Source organism: Triticum aestivum, chromosome 5D (genome assembly GCF_018294505.1).
Source record: "Triticum aestivum cultivar Chinese Spring chromosome 5D, IWGSC CS RefSeq v2.1, whole genome shotgun sequence".
Lineage (NCBI taxonomy): Eukaryota > Viridiplantae > Streptophyta > Magnoliopsida > Poales > Poaceae > Triticum > Triticum aestivum.
The window spans coordinates 565,260,657-565,273,796 of NC_057808.1; the positions used below are offsets into that span (position 1 = coordinate 565,260,657).

Sequence of the window (13,140 nt, forward strand, 5' to 3'; positions counted from 1 at the left end):
GCATTTTTCGAGGCTAACTTTGACCAAATGTTAGAGCAATAATATATGACATGCAAGTTACACAAAGCATACCGTCAAATTCGTATGTGGAAGTAGCTTCCAATGATATAATTTTCACATTATACATCACATGTACTATTAATCTTATGAATAGTCAAAGGTGGTCTTGGAAAACACATTAGGCCCTATATAGATGGAAGGAGGGAGTACAATTAAGATACAGATAAGAACTTACTAGATATAATACATTTTTTTTTGAAAAGGAGGTTGAAACCCTTGGCCTCTGCATCATCGTGATGCACACAGCCAACTACATATAATACATAAAACTTAAGCACTATACGACATCAAAGTGAAAAATAACATTTATACGAAGATAAGCTATCTAGGAGTTATCGTAGATATAGTCACATCATTAAAACTACAAGACTTAGTACCAGCGGATGCTTCTTTGTTGCCTACACTACTTATGCTGTAATATGCTGGGTGCTTAGGCTTATTTAAGGTCATAGTCTTGCTGCTTAGCATTGCAACAACATCCAACATGGTCGGTCGATCAATTGCATCTTCTTGTACACACAACAACGCAATGTTAATGGACCTCATCATTTCTGACGAACCACCGCTGGGAATCAATGCCGCGTCAACGAGTTCGATCCATCTTTCCTCTTCAAATAATTGCCAAGCCTATTTTAAATGTCATCAAATAATTAGCTAAGAAACATAATAAACAAATAATATTATCTTGTTATGTGGATGTGTAAATATGCACTCACATATCCAATGAGGTTGATGAAAGCTCCACACTCATGGGAATTCTTTTTCCCGCTAATGATCTCGAGAACTAAAACACCAAAGCTGAATACATCCGATTTGACAGAGAAGAGGCCATGGGAAGCATACTCGGGTGCCATGTAGCCACTAAAATAAAGCAACAATGTATGTCCAATTACTATAGGATTGAGTTATAATAAAAAATTCATACATGGAGCAATTCAGAGGAAACTTACTATGTACCAACCACCTTTCTCGTTTTATTTCCTTCATTGTTGTTTGAGCTAAATATTTTTGCTAGTCCAAAATCTGAAATTTTAGCATTCATTGTGCTATCCAAAAGAATGTTGCTTGGTTTAAGATCCCGATGTATAACACGCAATCTAGAGTGCTTATGTAGGTAAAGAAGTCCTTCTGCTATTCCTACAATTATTGCGAGACGTTTCTCCCAATCCAGTAGAACTTTTCTATCTTCATCTGCATGTGAATTAAATGTTAGCACAGAAGCGGAAAAAACATCTAAAGCATAATTTTAGTCTGAAAATGCAAATATATATTTACCAAAGATGAAGAAGTCCAAGCTTTTGTTTGGCAAATATTCGTAGACCAGTACTTTCTCCTCTCCTTGAGAGCAACATCCCATGAGCCTAACCAAATTTCTGTGTTGAAGTTTGGCTATGAGCTCAACTTCATTTTTGAACTCTATGAAACCTTGATCTGAATCGGAATCAAGTCTCTTAACTGCTATCTCTATTCCCTCAGGAAAATGGCCCTGGGAAAAATAAATATTTTGTATCAATATGCAACAATTACTCTGGGTTGTTTTGTGATGCACCAATTAATTCATGTATCCCTAGTGCTGAGTAAAAGCACAGTTGCACCACCTCGGATCAATATTCTTCCTCTTAGTCGTTTTGTATTGGTGTGCATTTTGTATTGCCTTGCCTAGAAAACGTGGAGTACAGAATGCATGGTGTTACATATTTACCTTATAAACCGGGCCAAATCCACCTTCGCCAAGTTTGTTTTCCTCAGAAAAGTTACTTGTAGCCTCTAATATCTGACGAAACTCATATACAGAAAATTCAGACAACTCAGCTTCCATTTCCCAAACTAGTTCATCTTCATGAAACTGGCGAGTACTTTTTTCCTGTAAGGCCACTTTACCTGAAAATTGTGAACTGGCACTATCAATATCGATCGATCTCTGAAATTAGGACTGTTTTATATTTCTGTTGAGCATTTAGTAACTAATTTACTCACCTTTTTTTGTGTGCCTTTTTCTAAGCCGACAACAGTAAACGATGAAGCAGCAGAGAGCAACCACCAGTGCTACAGGAGCAGCTACGGATAAGGCTATTACCCAAGGTCTGATTCCATGTCCTTCATAATCAAACATCCATGCACGAAATAATTAGCATAAGTAATTCATTATAACATGCCAACTAATTAATCAAGAGTACGTCTTATGGATCATCGGCATATGCCATATATATATTTGAATTGTTTGCATGCATGCGCGGACAAAAAATGGAACCTTATGGATCATCGGCATATATATCTTGCCTGTGGGGGCCGGCGCCGGTGCCGGAGCCATGGATGATGGGGATGAAAATGGAATCCGCCGCGTGTTTTTGTCGTCGTAGAACATAAATGCCTCGAACCTGATGTTGCAGCGGAGCACGAAGATCCGTCCTCCCATGCGCACGGAGTTGGTGGCGTTGACCGTGCCGACGAGCCGCCGGAGACACGCCAGGCAGTCGCGGGCGGACAGGTCCGGCGTGCATTGCGCCAGGGAGTAGAGCGTCGGGGCGGCGCCCCCAATGGAGTCCATGAACGCCGTGGCGAACCTCCTCGGCGCGGCGGCCGCGTCGCGTGCCGTCTCATTGAGGAGCTCGTGGACGGCAGTCGCGATGACACGGGCGTTGCCGGGGAGGTTCACCGGGTTCCAGTACTGGAAGAAGGTGCCGTTCCCGGTGACACTTGATGCCTGGCCGAGGAAGCCGGCGTCACCGGAGAAGCCGAGGATGCACCCTGGCTGCAGGGGGTTCACCTCGTCGTAGTCGTAGTAGACGGTGGCGCCGGTCTTGCGGTTCGGGCACATCTTCTGCGCGTACTTGAAGGAGGAGGCGAGGCAGTCTGTGCACGCGGTGGTGTTGACGGTGTCCCGGCGGCAGAGCGCGAGCGCGCGCACCACGCCGGCCGTGGCGGTGGCGAAGAGCTGCGGGGAGGAGGAGGCGTTGCCAGGGAGGGTGGCGGCGAGCACGGCGAGGCTGGACTGGAAGGTGGTGTTGGCCGTGTAGTTGCGGCCGCTGCCGCAGGTGATCCCGATCGCCGTTGCCGACGCCGGCATGAGGAGGAGGAGCAGCAGCACGCCCACCATGCTAACCGTGCGTGTGCCTTCCTGGGACTGGGACTGAGAGGACCAACACCAAGGCCTCCTAAGTGACTAATTCTCTTCGTTTGAGGTTGCTTATTTCACTTGGAAAATGCAGAGCAAGGATACGTGATTATTTATCTGCCGGCCGGCTGGTCTTTCTCGGAGTCAACAACGAACGTTGGAACAAATCATCCTTCTGCCTGCCATAATTGTTTTTTGTTTGTCGTTGCTTTCACTTGGAAAAATGCAGAGAAATTGCGATTATCTATACATATGATTGCCAATAACTAATAACCGTGCATGTTTTGCACGGGTGTATGAGAAGAAATGTTGCTTTCAGGTCGCCGTGGAAATGCGGTGCATTATTACTTGGAAGAACGTGAAGAAAGTGTATACAGTCTGCTGGCCGTTGCTTCCAAAAATGCCCCCTGCTTTGCTCAAGAAGAGAAGTTGATTCATGTCGCATAAGCATTTTAGATAGTTAGGCATATACTCTATATAAACTACTACTCCCTTCATTCAAAATTAGTTGATGCTCAAACAGATGTATCTAGAATTGACGCCTAGATATCCAGGATGGAGGACGTATATATGAAGCCTAATTTCTCAAGTGGCAATACTGAAGTTGATAGGTTTACCGTTGAAAGTCAGTCAACTCTAGTCTAGGTTTGGTCGGGACGACCCATGCATTATTGCTCCATGCACGCACGCATACGGCAATAATGTATTGCAAAAGGAAAAGCTTATCTAGTCCTCACCTAACGTTGCAAGTTGATCCACCATGCACTGCATCCACGCACGCTGACAGCAATGTTTTTCAAAGTTAGCTTACATAAACAAGCATAAACTAGTCGCAAAAAAAGAGAGCATAAACTAAAAACGATGAGATGCCAATTGACAAGTTGACATGCTGGAAACTGCGGCGCTACCACTGATTTGCCTCATGGCATGCATGGGCGGCCAACAAGGAAAGAGTATAATATGTTTATGTAAAAAGAACACCAAGATCAGGTGGACTATTTGATTAGATTACATGGCTAGAAGACTGACTTGAGTGGGTCTTGGTTGGGTCATCGTCGTCTACTGTGCAAGTGGTGTGATCACTATCCAAGCTGTTGTACGCCTGGTCTCCAGTCCACCCTCCAACTCTCCAAGGCCAGCTGAGCCGCGGTATCTTGGTGAGTGGGTAGCATAATTTTGGGGAATTTGATGATTCATTTGTCCTTATTTACTTTGTAGAGTGAATCCTTTTTTTTTTGCGATGGGAAAATAATTTTATTCCAGATGCATAGGGTTACAATTGAGAGGCAAAAGTTTCTGAATACACCGGAGGTCCCCGACCAAGCCATACAGCAGTAGTACTCTATGTACGACTATACATAGCCAAACGATCTGCTACCCTATTCTGTTCTCACTTAACTTTCGATGGAATAAACTCTCTTTCACCCACAAGATCACGAATTTCAGCAATCAAATGTCCATATGCCGAACGGGTAAGGCCATCAGCCCGTCACCCGTCATAGCCAATAGCGCCTTCGAAGAGTCGGACCGAACAATGATAGGTAGGCTGCATTGTTTTATTGCTAAGGCCATTCCTTACATTATTGCATGTAGTTCCGTCTCCAACGTATCATTAAAGTTGAAGATGCACCGGTAGGCTGCAAATCTGCCACTACCATCCTGCCTTCTTAGTATCATCCCGGCCGCCGCTAACCCATTTGCATGGGAGAACGCTCAATCTACAGATAAAGTGGCCTGGGTAGCGGGTGGTCGCGGCCACGGCATTAGCACAACCGCCTCGCGCTGCCTGACCGGGTCGCCAACACCTACTGGCATCTTCCCTTTGATAATCTCCTCTACGGAATATCTTCTAGCCAAGTGCAGCGAGTGCATATAACTCTGAAGGTAGTCGGCCGTCACCGCCGGAGCCGGGACAGACTTGCCATGCGCCATGTCCGACCATAGCGTCCAGATCCTCCAGATTAGCATAATGGTACAATCCCGCATCTCATCATTGCAATTCACCAGAATATTCAAGAGCCACTCTTTGCCTATGTCACGAAGCAGTTGTTGATTAGGGAGGTTCCAAACTAAACACATTTGCATCCACACTGCTCGATCATAATCACAAGTAACCAGCACATGGAAGCTGGTCTCCTTTTCTGTACCGCAAAGAGGACATGTATCTCGAGTGGAAATATGCCTATACTTCTTGCAGGCATTAGTTGTAAGCGCCCCTGACACAGCCTTCCAAGCCAGAATTCTCATCCTGAGCGGAACTAGAGCTTCCCAAACTCGTCACCAAATAGGCCTGTGTCCGCTCGGGATGCTACTGTTTGTGCTATTTTTACCTCCCAATTCCACTATCGATGTGAATTGCCATATTTACAGTTTTTACATCCAGACTTCTACTCCATTTACTTAAAGCATTGTCAGCTTTTACCTGTTCTAAAACTTTGGGAGCAATCTGAAATGTGGGCGCACATCGTTAGGTACAAGTGGCATGCCACATCGTCAGGGGAAGCAAACCGGTTCGGACATGCAAAAAAGGCCAGAAGTCGAGCTGGTTTGTCCCGGCCGGTCTAGGTCAAGGGAGGAGAACCTGTTCACGCCATGACAAAAAGCAATAGGACTATTATCCCAAGGGATACTTTTTTTTTGAGAATTGCCCTCTAGGCATTTTATTCAGAAATGAGCGAGTTCATATATGATTGAACAACCTCAATTAGATGAATATGGATTACACCAAAGGTAGAAACACTAAGACACTGAATCACTGCCTCTCTAGCAGCTGCATGAGTAGCTGTGTTAGCAGTTCTCCTAGCAAAAATAAGATCGATCCCGTAGGTTTGAGAGAACAAAGTTCATCTCTCTGAAAATATGGACTCCCAAGGGATACCTGGATTTGTCTGTATCCTTGTATCCTGATGACTCGCTCAACATGACTATGACTACCCTCTCTCTGGTGTACTAACGTAATCCTACAACATAAGATCAATGACCACCTTTTTTTCACCAATGCTACCACGTCGGCACCCCATACATGATGGGTTGGGGCCGGTTGAGCTAGTTTTGATGCCACCTCCTCTCCTAGGCACCATCCACTGTAGACATTGTACTTTGTAATTTTGTCGTAGATACCGTCGAGATATCGTAGTTGTAATTTCTTGGCAGTAATCCAACCATTATTTCTAAAACGACTTAATATAATCGAACCACATTTGGGACCATTCATTGTTGTGTTTTATTCTGTAAGTTTCCATGCAAAATGTGTTCCTATGTTGGACAAAAAAGGTAGAAACTACATTGCACACTTTTTGATAGAGAAATACATTAATATCAAGATTATACGAATTACACCCGGCCTCCTCCCTAACACAATATGAAGAGGTAGTCAAATACTACATGCACATACATTGTTAGGTAATCCTTTACAAAAGTTACAAAAGGAAAGGAGAATCAAAGGTATGGAAAGCATCTAATTATGTACTCCTCCTAGTTTGGAAAGCTACTTTATACTCTTTAGTGTGCACAATCTCACATTTGAAACAACACTTAAACTTAAGCATTATACAAAATTTATGTTATATGAATACTACAGCATGACACTAAAAACATAACACGAGGAAAAAAACTATCTTGGAGTTGTGACAGATATTGCCATATCCTTAATACTATCTGAGTCGGGAGCAGTTGACACATCTTCATTTCCAACTCTTACATTGATATATGCTGGCTGCTTAGGCTCATCCAAGATCATAGTCTCACTGCTTAGCATTGAAACAACATCTCCCATGGTTGGTCGATCGGTTGCATTCTCTTGTACACACAACAATGCTATGTTAATGCATCGCATCATCTTTGCCAAGTGACTATGGGGAACAAATGATGAATCAACGAGATCAAACCATTTTCCATCTTCCCATAATTGCCATGCCTGTTTGCAATTCCATTACAACAATTAGGTTGTGTAGCAAATGAAAAGTACAATTCTACAAGCTTAAGTTCGTGTATAAGCTCACATGTCCAAGCAGATTGATGAATTCTCCACATTGTTGCTGACCAGAATTCTGTTTTCCGCTAAGGATCTCCAAAATGATTACACCAAAGCTGAAGACATCGGATTTAATAGAGAAGACGCCCTTCGAAGCATACTCAGGGGCCATGTAGCCACTAAAATGGTATATAATACATGTCAAGACTAGTTTTTTTCCTAGTTGAATTGTAATATGTATAATTGCAATCATAATTTTTTATGTGAGGAACTTACTATGTGCCAATCACTCTTCTTGTAATGTTTGCTTCTGTGTCATTTGAGCTGAATATTTTTGCTAGCCCGAAATCTGAAATTTTTGGATTCATTTCGCTGTCCAAAAGAATATTGCTCGGTTTAAGGTCTCGATGTATAACAAGCAACCGGGAATGCTTATGCAGGTAAAGAAGTCCATGTGCTATTCCCTCAATTATTGCTACGAGTTTTGACCAATCCAGTAAAGCTCTTTTATTATTATCTACAAAACAAAGAGAGATATTAATATAACATGATAAAACACCTACAGAAACTGAAAATAAATGGTAGAGTTGAATTGACAAGGGAATGCAGATACCCACGGCCGTGGCTGACAAAAACAAAATATTTGGTAATACTTAGCCGTCCATTCTGATGCATCAAAACGAAAATTAAAGTAAATTAAGAAATGCAAATGCATACCACAGATGAAGTAATCCAGGCTTTTGTTGGGCAAGTATTCATAGACCAATATTTTCTCGTCCTCTTGGGAGCAACATCCCAAGAGCCTAACCAAATTCATGTGTTGGAGTTTGGCTATGAGCTGGAGTTCATTTTGAAACTCTATGAAACCCTGTCCTGAATGCGAAGCAAGTCTCTTGACCGCTATCTCCAATCCTTCCGGAAGTTGGCCCTGGGAAAATGATCTATTCAAAAGTTAGGCTCTTCCTATCAATCCTCCTGTCCCATTTAAAAGTTACCACATATAGGCTCAACGAAGATAGATAGGCTTTTCTTCAACATTTCATACATTTTTTTCTTCTGAAAAAGTGAATATATTAATATCGCGAAGATACCAATTACACCCTATCTCTGCACCTAAAAGATATCGCAAAGACATTCAGGATGCACACAACCAAAAGAACAAATAAAAAAAGATAGAAAAAATATATGAAAGATGAAAATCCTACTAGTTAATTTACCTTGTAGACAGTGCCAAAACCACCTTGTCCAAGTATGTTTTCCTCTGAGAAATTACCTGTCGCCTCCAGTAGCTCTGCAAGGCCAAACAAAGAGAACTCCGAGTTTTCCCCTTGCCTCTTCTTCCTTGCATATCTTGATCCTGGCTTGTGTAACATTATTAATTAGCATTAAATTACACATATACTCAGTACTAACATCATTACCACTAATTAATTGTGAAGAATACAGCATGACGGAACATCAATAATAATTCAACTAAGAGAATAATTCGATGCAAAAAAAACTAAGAGAATAATTAGCGTACGTACGTACCTTTTCTCCGACGATAGTAACAGATGAAGAGGAGAAATGCAGCTGTAATTAGAGGAACCACAACCACGGGAATTACCCATAACATGCTCCCTGATTGATATCAACAATGTAAACAATAATGTTAATTACTGTTACTGTAGCGACGAAGGTCCTCTGCTTATTAGTCACTGTATTTTACTATTTATTTGCTGCTCCGACGACTTACTCCTGCTTTTGTTCGGAGTCGGAGCTGCCGCCGACGCCGGCGCCGGCAGACTTAGCAGTGGCTGACCAGAGTAGAACTGAAACGCGTCGTACCTGAAATAACAGCGCGTGACACCCATCTGCCCACCCATGCGCAGGGACATGGTGGAGTTGACCATGCCGAGGAGACGGCGCAGGCACGCCGAGCACTCGTCGGCGGGCAGGTCCGGCGTGCACCGAGCCTGTGAGTACACCCTCGGGTAGGTCGTCACGCTCTGAAAGTCCATGACGCCGGTGGCATACCGGCTCGGAGCCGTGACTGCCGCCTTCTCCGAAGTCGCCACCAGCAGCTCGCGGGTGAGGCCGACGACGAGGGGGACGCCGCCGGCGCCGCCCGAGACCGAGACGTTCCTGACGCTCCAGTCCTCGAAGGGCGGCGTGTTGTCGCCGGACCCTCCCGTGGCGTTGGAGGGCGCCCCGAGGATGTTGGCGGCGGCGCCGCCGTAGGCGATGATGCAGTCCCGGTAGTTGGAGCCGACCCTGGCGCACTGCGTCGTGTTGACCGCCTGCTTGTCGAACCAGCTGGTGATGCAGCCTGCACAGGCGGAGCCGTCGAGGATGTCGCCGCCGCAGAGCGCGAGCGCGGAGACGACGTCGTGGACTTGCCCGAAGGTGGCGCTGGCGAAGTGTACCGGGGAAGCGGAGGCGTTCTTGGAGAGGATGGCTCCGACGGCCTTGACGTTGTCGCAGTAGTCGTCGGCGGCCACCAGCGACGGTGGTGCGAGTAGGAGGAGGAGCAGGATGCTGATGAGTACGCGTACGCCCATGGCCGCCATGGCCAAGGTAAGCGAACACGACTCCACTAACTTAGCTAGTAGTACAAGACTGCAGGTTCTCTCTCGTTTTTCTTTTGGTCACATGGAAAAAATAAGAGTGCTGGAACCTTTTCCAAGTGCAGATGCGTCATATCAGTTGCTTTCGGAACTCGAGTAGTACATTATTGTGTTTGAACTTTGAACGATCTATGGCACCAATAATTTCTTGAATAATTCATCTGGTTTGGAGCAGGTTGGAGCTTTGTGATCTGGTTTGAAATACGCATATTTTCAACAGTATGCAGCAGGCCGGCCGGCTCCATGCCTCCATGTTCTAACTTGGAAACATGACGTGCCAATTAATCGCCCTCCCGTTCACATTTTTCACTTCCCTCTGTCAGTGAAACAAACCGTTGTGGTATGCCCGGACCACCATATTTCAAGTTCTAAATTTGACACCGGTGCTCTTATTTTTTGGATTTATTTCAGGCATTTCGCCGATGTGTTGCGTAGCCAAAGCACCCCCACATCCACCATACAGGCACAAACACATGCAAGCCTACCGTATGAGGGCCATCCGGCCAGGGGTCGCGACGGCCCAACAACAGGTATTGAAAGGTAGACCACACCAGAAAACCCTATTTGACGCTCTCCGTGTCAAAGAGTCGGGCAATCGCACAGGCGCACGAAAACTTGGGCAGGCCCATCAACTACTGTTCGCATCGCTTGCAGTTCCAATTTTGTGAAACTCCTAGAAGGTTCCCAGCGGGTTTTCTGGTTTTGGTAAACGTCTAGAAAGTTCCTCATACGGTTTTTTCTTTACTTTTTTGTTTTCTTTTCTGTTTCTTTTTTTCTTCCTTTTTTCCGTTTCTTCTTTGTTTTCGTTTTTCTCTTTTTCAAAAAACGTTGGCATTTACAAAAATCGTTCACAAATCCAATATTTTTCTGAAAGTAAGAAAATGTTTTCATTTTAAAACAGTTTGTCCATAAAATCGAAAATATTGTTATTGAATTTCAAAAATGTTCTCGTTTCAAAAATTTGTTCAGAAATCCCAAAAATGATTCTGAATTTCAATTTTTTTTCCAATTTCGAAAAATTGTTCACAAATTCAAAAATATTCGGGTATTTCAAAAAGTGTTCCAACTTTTCAATGATTGTTCATGTTTCAAAAATATTCTCATGTTTCAAAAATTGTTCACAGATTCAAAAAAAGTTGTTCACAAATTTTAAAAATGTTCTCATTTTCTTTTTATATTCCACAAATTTTCGATATTTTAAATTTGTGCTCACAAATTTGAAAGTGATCACATTTTTCAAATATTGTTCATAATTTCAAATAATGTTCTTGTTTTCAATTTTGTTCCTTTTTTATTCACAAAAACTGTTTGTGCTTTTGAAAATTTGTTCCCATTATCAATTTTTTGTTCTCATAATTCTATAAATGTTCGTGTTGTCGGAAAATGTTCACGAATTTCAAAAACAAATCTGTCGAAAAATGTTCACGTCTTTTGTTTTGTTTTTCCAAAATTTGAAAATATGTACGAGTTGTTAAAAAATTCATCGTATTTTGATACATTGCTCGTTTTTTTTAATTCAGAATTTCGAAGGAAAGTTTGGAAAAATTCAAAAAACAGTCCAGAATCTTCATTGGTATTAGTTCTTATACCGGCACGCTTCATATTTAGCACCAATGCTTGTTAGGTTTACTGGTTAGCTCCTCTCGTAGGCAACATGGAGGTCTAGAGATCGAATCCTTGCAGGCTTCCTTTTTTCTGACATTAACATTGCAGCACTAGTGTACAAGCAGGCGTGCCCACTATTTGGGCCGGCCCGGTCGGGGGTTCCGTGCGTGCGTTGCGCGGCTGTTTGACGCAGAACGCGTCCAATAGGAGCTGTCGACCACACCAACCGACTTGGCAGCGCTAGTGTACAAGCAGGCGTGCCCACTATTTGGGCCGGCCCGGTGGGGGGTTCCGTGCGTGCGTTGCGCGGCTGTTTGAGGCAGAATGCGTCCAATAGGAGCTGTTGACCACACCAACCGACTTGGCAGCGTAAAACAACAGGCTGGATTACCTTGGCTTTATCGTGGAGGCCCATTTGACCCTCTTCACCGGAACAACCAAGCACTAGTAACCCTTCCACACCCCACACCGGCCATTGGTATGAGCTGGAGCATCCGAGCATGCCGTGCTGAGAAAGGTCAGACGGAAATACATCATGCTCTCGTTCCCACAGGTCGCTATTCACTCATTTTACTCTGTATGTAGTTCATACTGGAATATTTACAGAGAACCTATATTTAGGAACCGAGGGGGGTACTATATATGAATGATGACTACAACCTCCTCCCGGACCTTTCGCGGTGGAACGGGAAACAACCATCGTGCACACATGCTTCCCGCCGCCCTCGCCTACCTTGAGCGTGTGGCGATGACCGGCTGGAAAAAAATGGACGCTAAGCTGACACCAACCCACAGGAACGCTAACGGAGAAGCTCACCCTTCTATTCGAGGGGACTGAAGCAAGGGGACACCAGTGTGATTCGTTGCAGCACTAGTGTACAAGCAGGCGTGCCCACTATTTGGGCCGGCCCGGTCGGGGGTTCCGTGCGTGCGTTGCGCGGCTGTTTGACGCAGAACGCGTCCAATAGGAGCTGTCGACCACACCAACCGACTTGGCAGCGCTAGTGTACAAGCAGGCGTGCCCACTATTTGGGCCGGCCCGGTGGGGGGTTCCGTGCGTGCGTTGCGCGGCTGTTTGAGGCAGAATGCGTCCAATAGGAGCTGTTGACCACACCAACCGACTTGGCAGCGTAAAACAACAGGCTGGATTACCTTGGCTTTATCGTGGAGGCCCATTTGACCCTCTTCACCGGAACAACCAAGCACTAGTAACCCTTCCACACCCCACACCGGCCATTGGTATGAGCTGGAGCATCCGAGCATGCCGTGCTGAGAAAGGTCAGACGGAAATACATCATGCTCTCGTTCCCACAGGTCGCTATTCACTCATTTTACTCTGTATGTAGTTCATACTGGAATATTTACAGAGAACCTATATTTAGGAACCGAGGGGGGTACTATATATGAATGATGACTACAACCTCCTCCCGGACCTTTCGCGGTGGAACGGGAAACAACCATCGTGCACACATGCTTCCCGCCGCCCTCGCCTACCTTGAGCGTGTGGCGATGACCGGCTGGAAAAAAATGGACGCTAAGCTGACACCAACCCACAGGAACGCTAACGGAGAAGCTCACCCTTCTATTCGAGGGGACTGAAGCAAGGGGACACCAGTGTGATTCGTTGCAGCACTAGTGTACAAGCAGGCGTGCCCACTATTTGGGCCGGCCCGGTCGGGGGTTCCGTGCGTGCGTTGCGCGGCTGTTTGACGCAGAACGCGTCCAATAGGAGCTGTCGACCACACCAACCGACTTGGCAGCGCTAGTGTACAAGCAGGCGT

At 44.8% G+C, this 13,140-nt stretch overlaps 2 protein-coding genes across 2 annotated transcripts; both read right to left on the bottom strand.

The window, feature by feature from the left end:
- Nucleotides 1-218: 218 nt before the first annotated feature.
- LOC123123954 (cysteine-rich receptor-like protein kinase 10) lies at nt 219-3,260 on the bottom strand. Its single transcript, XM_044544617.1, has 7 exons — nt 2,341-3,260; nt 2,038-2,157; nt 1,763-1,941; nt 1,336-1,546; nt 1,011-1,251; nt 777-921; nt 219-687 (listed from the first exon to the last, which is right to left on the bottom strand). Exons 1-7 carry the CDS (start codon nt 3,155-3,157, stop codon nt 382-384), a joined length of 2,019 nt encoding a protein of 672 aa, XP_044400552.1. The 5' UTR covers nt 3,158-3,260; the 3' UTR covers nt 219-381.
- A 1,628-nt stretch (nt 3,261-4,888) lies between these two features.
- Nucleotides 4,889-9,752, bottom strand: LOC123123955 (cysteine-rich receptor-like protein kinase 10). The gene is made up of 9 exons (XM_044544618.1): nt 8,884-9,752; nt 8,679-8,768; nt 8,366-8,505; nt 7,866-8,076; nt 7,425-7,665; nt 7,177-7,327; nt 6,876-7,091; nt 5,506-5,621; nt 4,889-5,423 (listed from the first exon to the last, which is right to left on the bottom strand). Exons 1-9 carry the CDS (start codon nt 9,695-9,697, stop codon nt 4,889-4,891), a joined length of 2,514 nt encoding a protein of 837 aa, XP_044400553.1. The 5' UTR covers nt 9,698-9,752.
- Nucleotides 9,753-13,140: the final 3,388 nt, after the last annotated feature.

Coding starts and splice junctions, on each gene's coding strand:
- LOC123123954 (XM_044544617.1), bottom strand. CDS start 3,157: ATGGTGGGCGTGCTGCTGCTCCTCCTCCTCATGCCGGCGTCGGCAACG. Junction 1,252..1,335: donor CTTGGACTTCTTCATCTTTG/GTAAATATATAT, acceptor ATTCACATGCAG/ATGAAGATAGAAAAGTTCTA. Junction 922..1,010: donor AGAAAGGTGGTTGGTACATA/GTAAGTTTCCTC, acceptor GCTTTATTTTAG/TGGCTACATGGCACCCGAGT.
- LOC123123955 (XM_044544618.1), bottom strand. CDS start 9,697: ATGGCGGCCATGGGCGTACGCGTACTCATCAGCATCCTGCTCCTCCTC. Junction 5,622..6,875: donor AGCAGCCAGCATATATCAAT/GTAAGAGTTGGA, acceptor CCCACATTTCAG/ATTGCTCCCAAAGTTTTAGA. Junction 5,424..5,505: donor ATCGATAGTGGAATTGGGAG/GTAAAAATAGCA, acceptor AGTTCCGCTCAG/GATGAGAATTCTGGCTTGGA.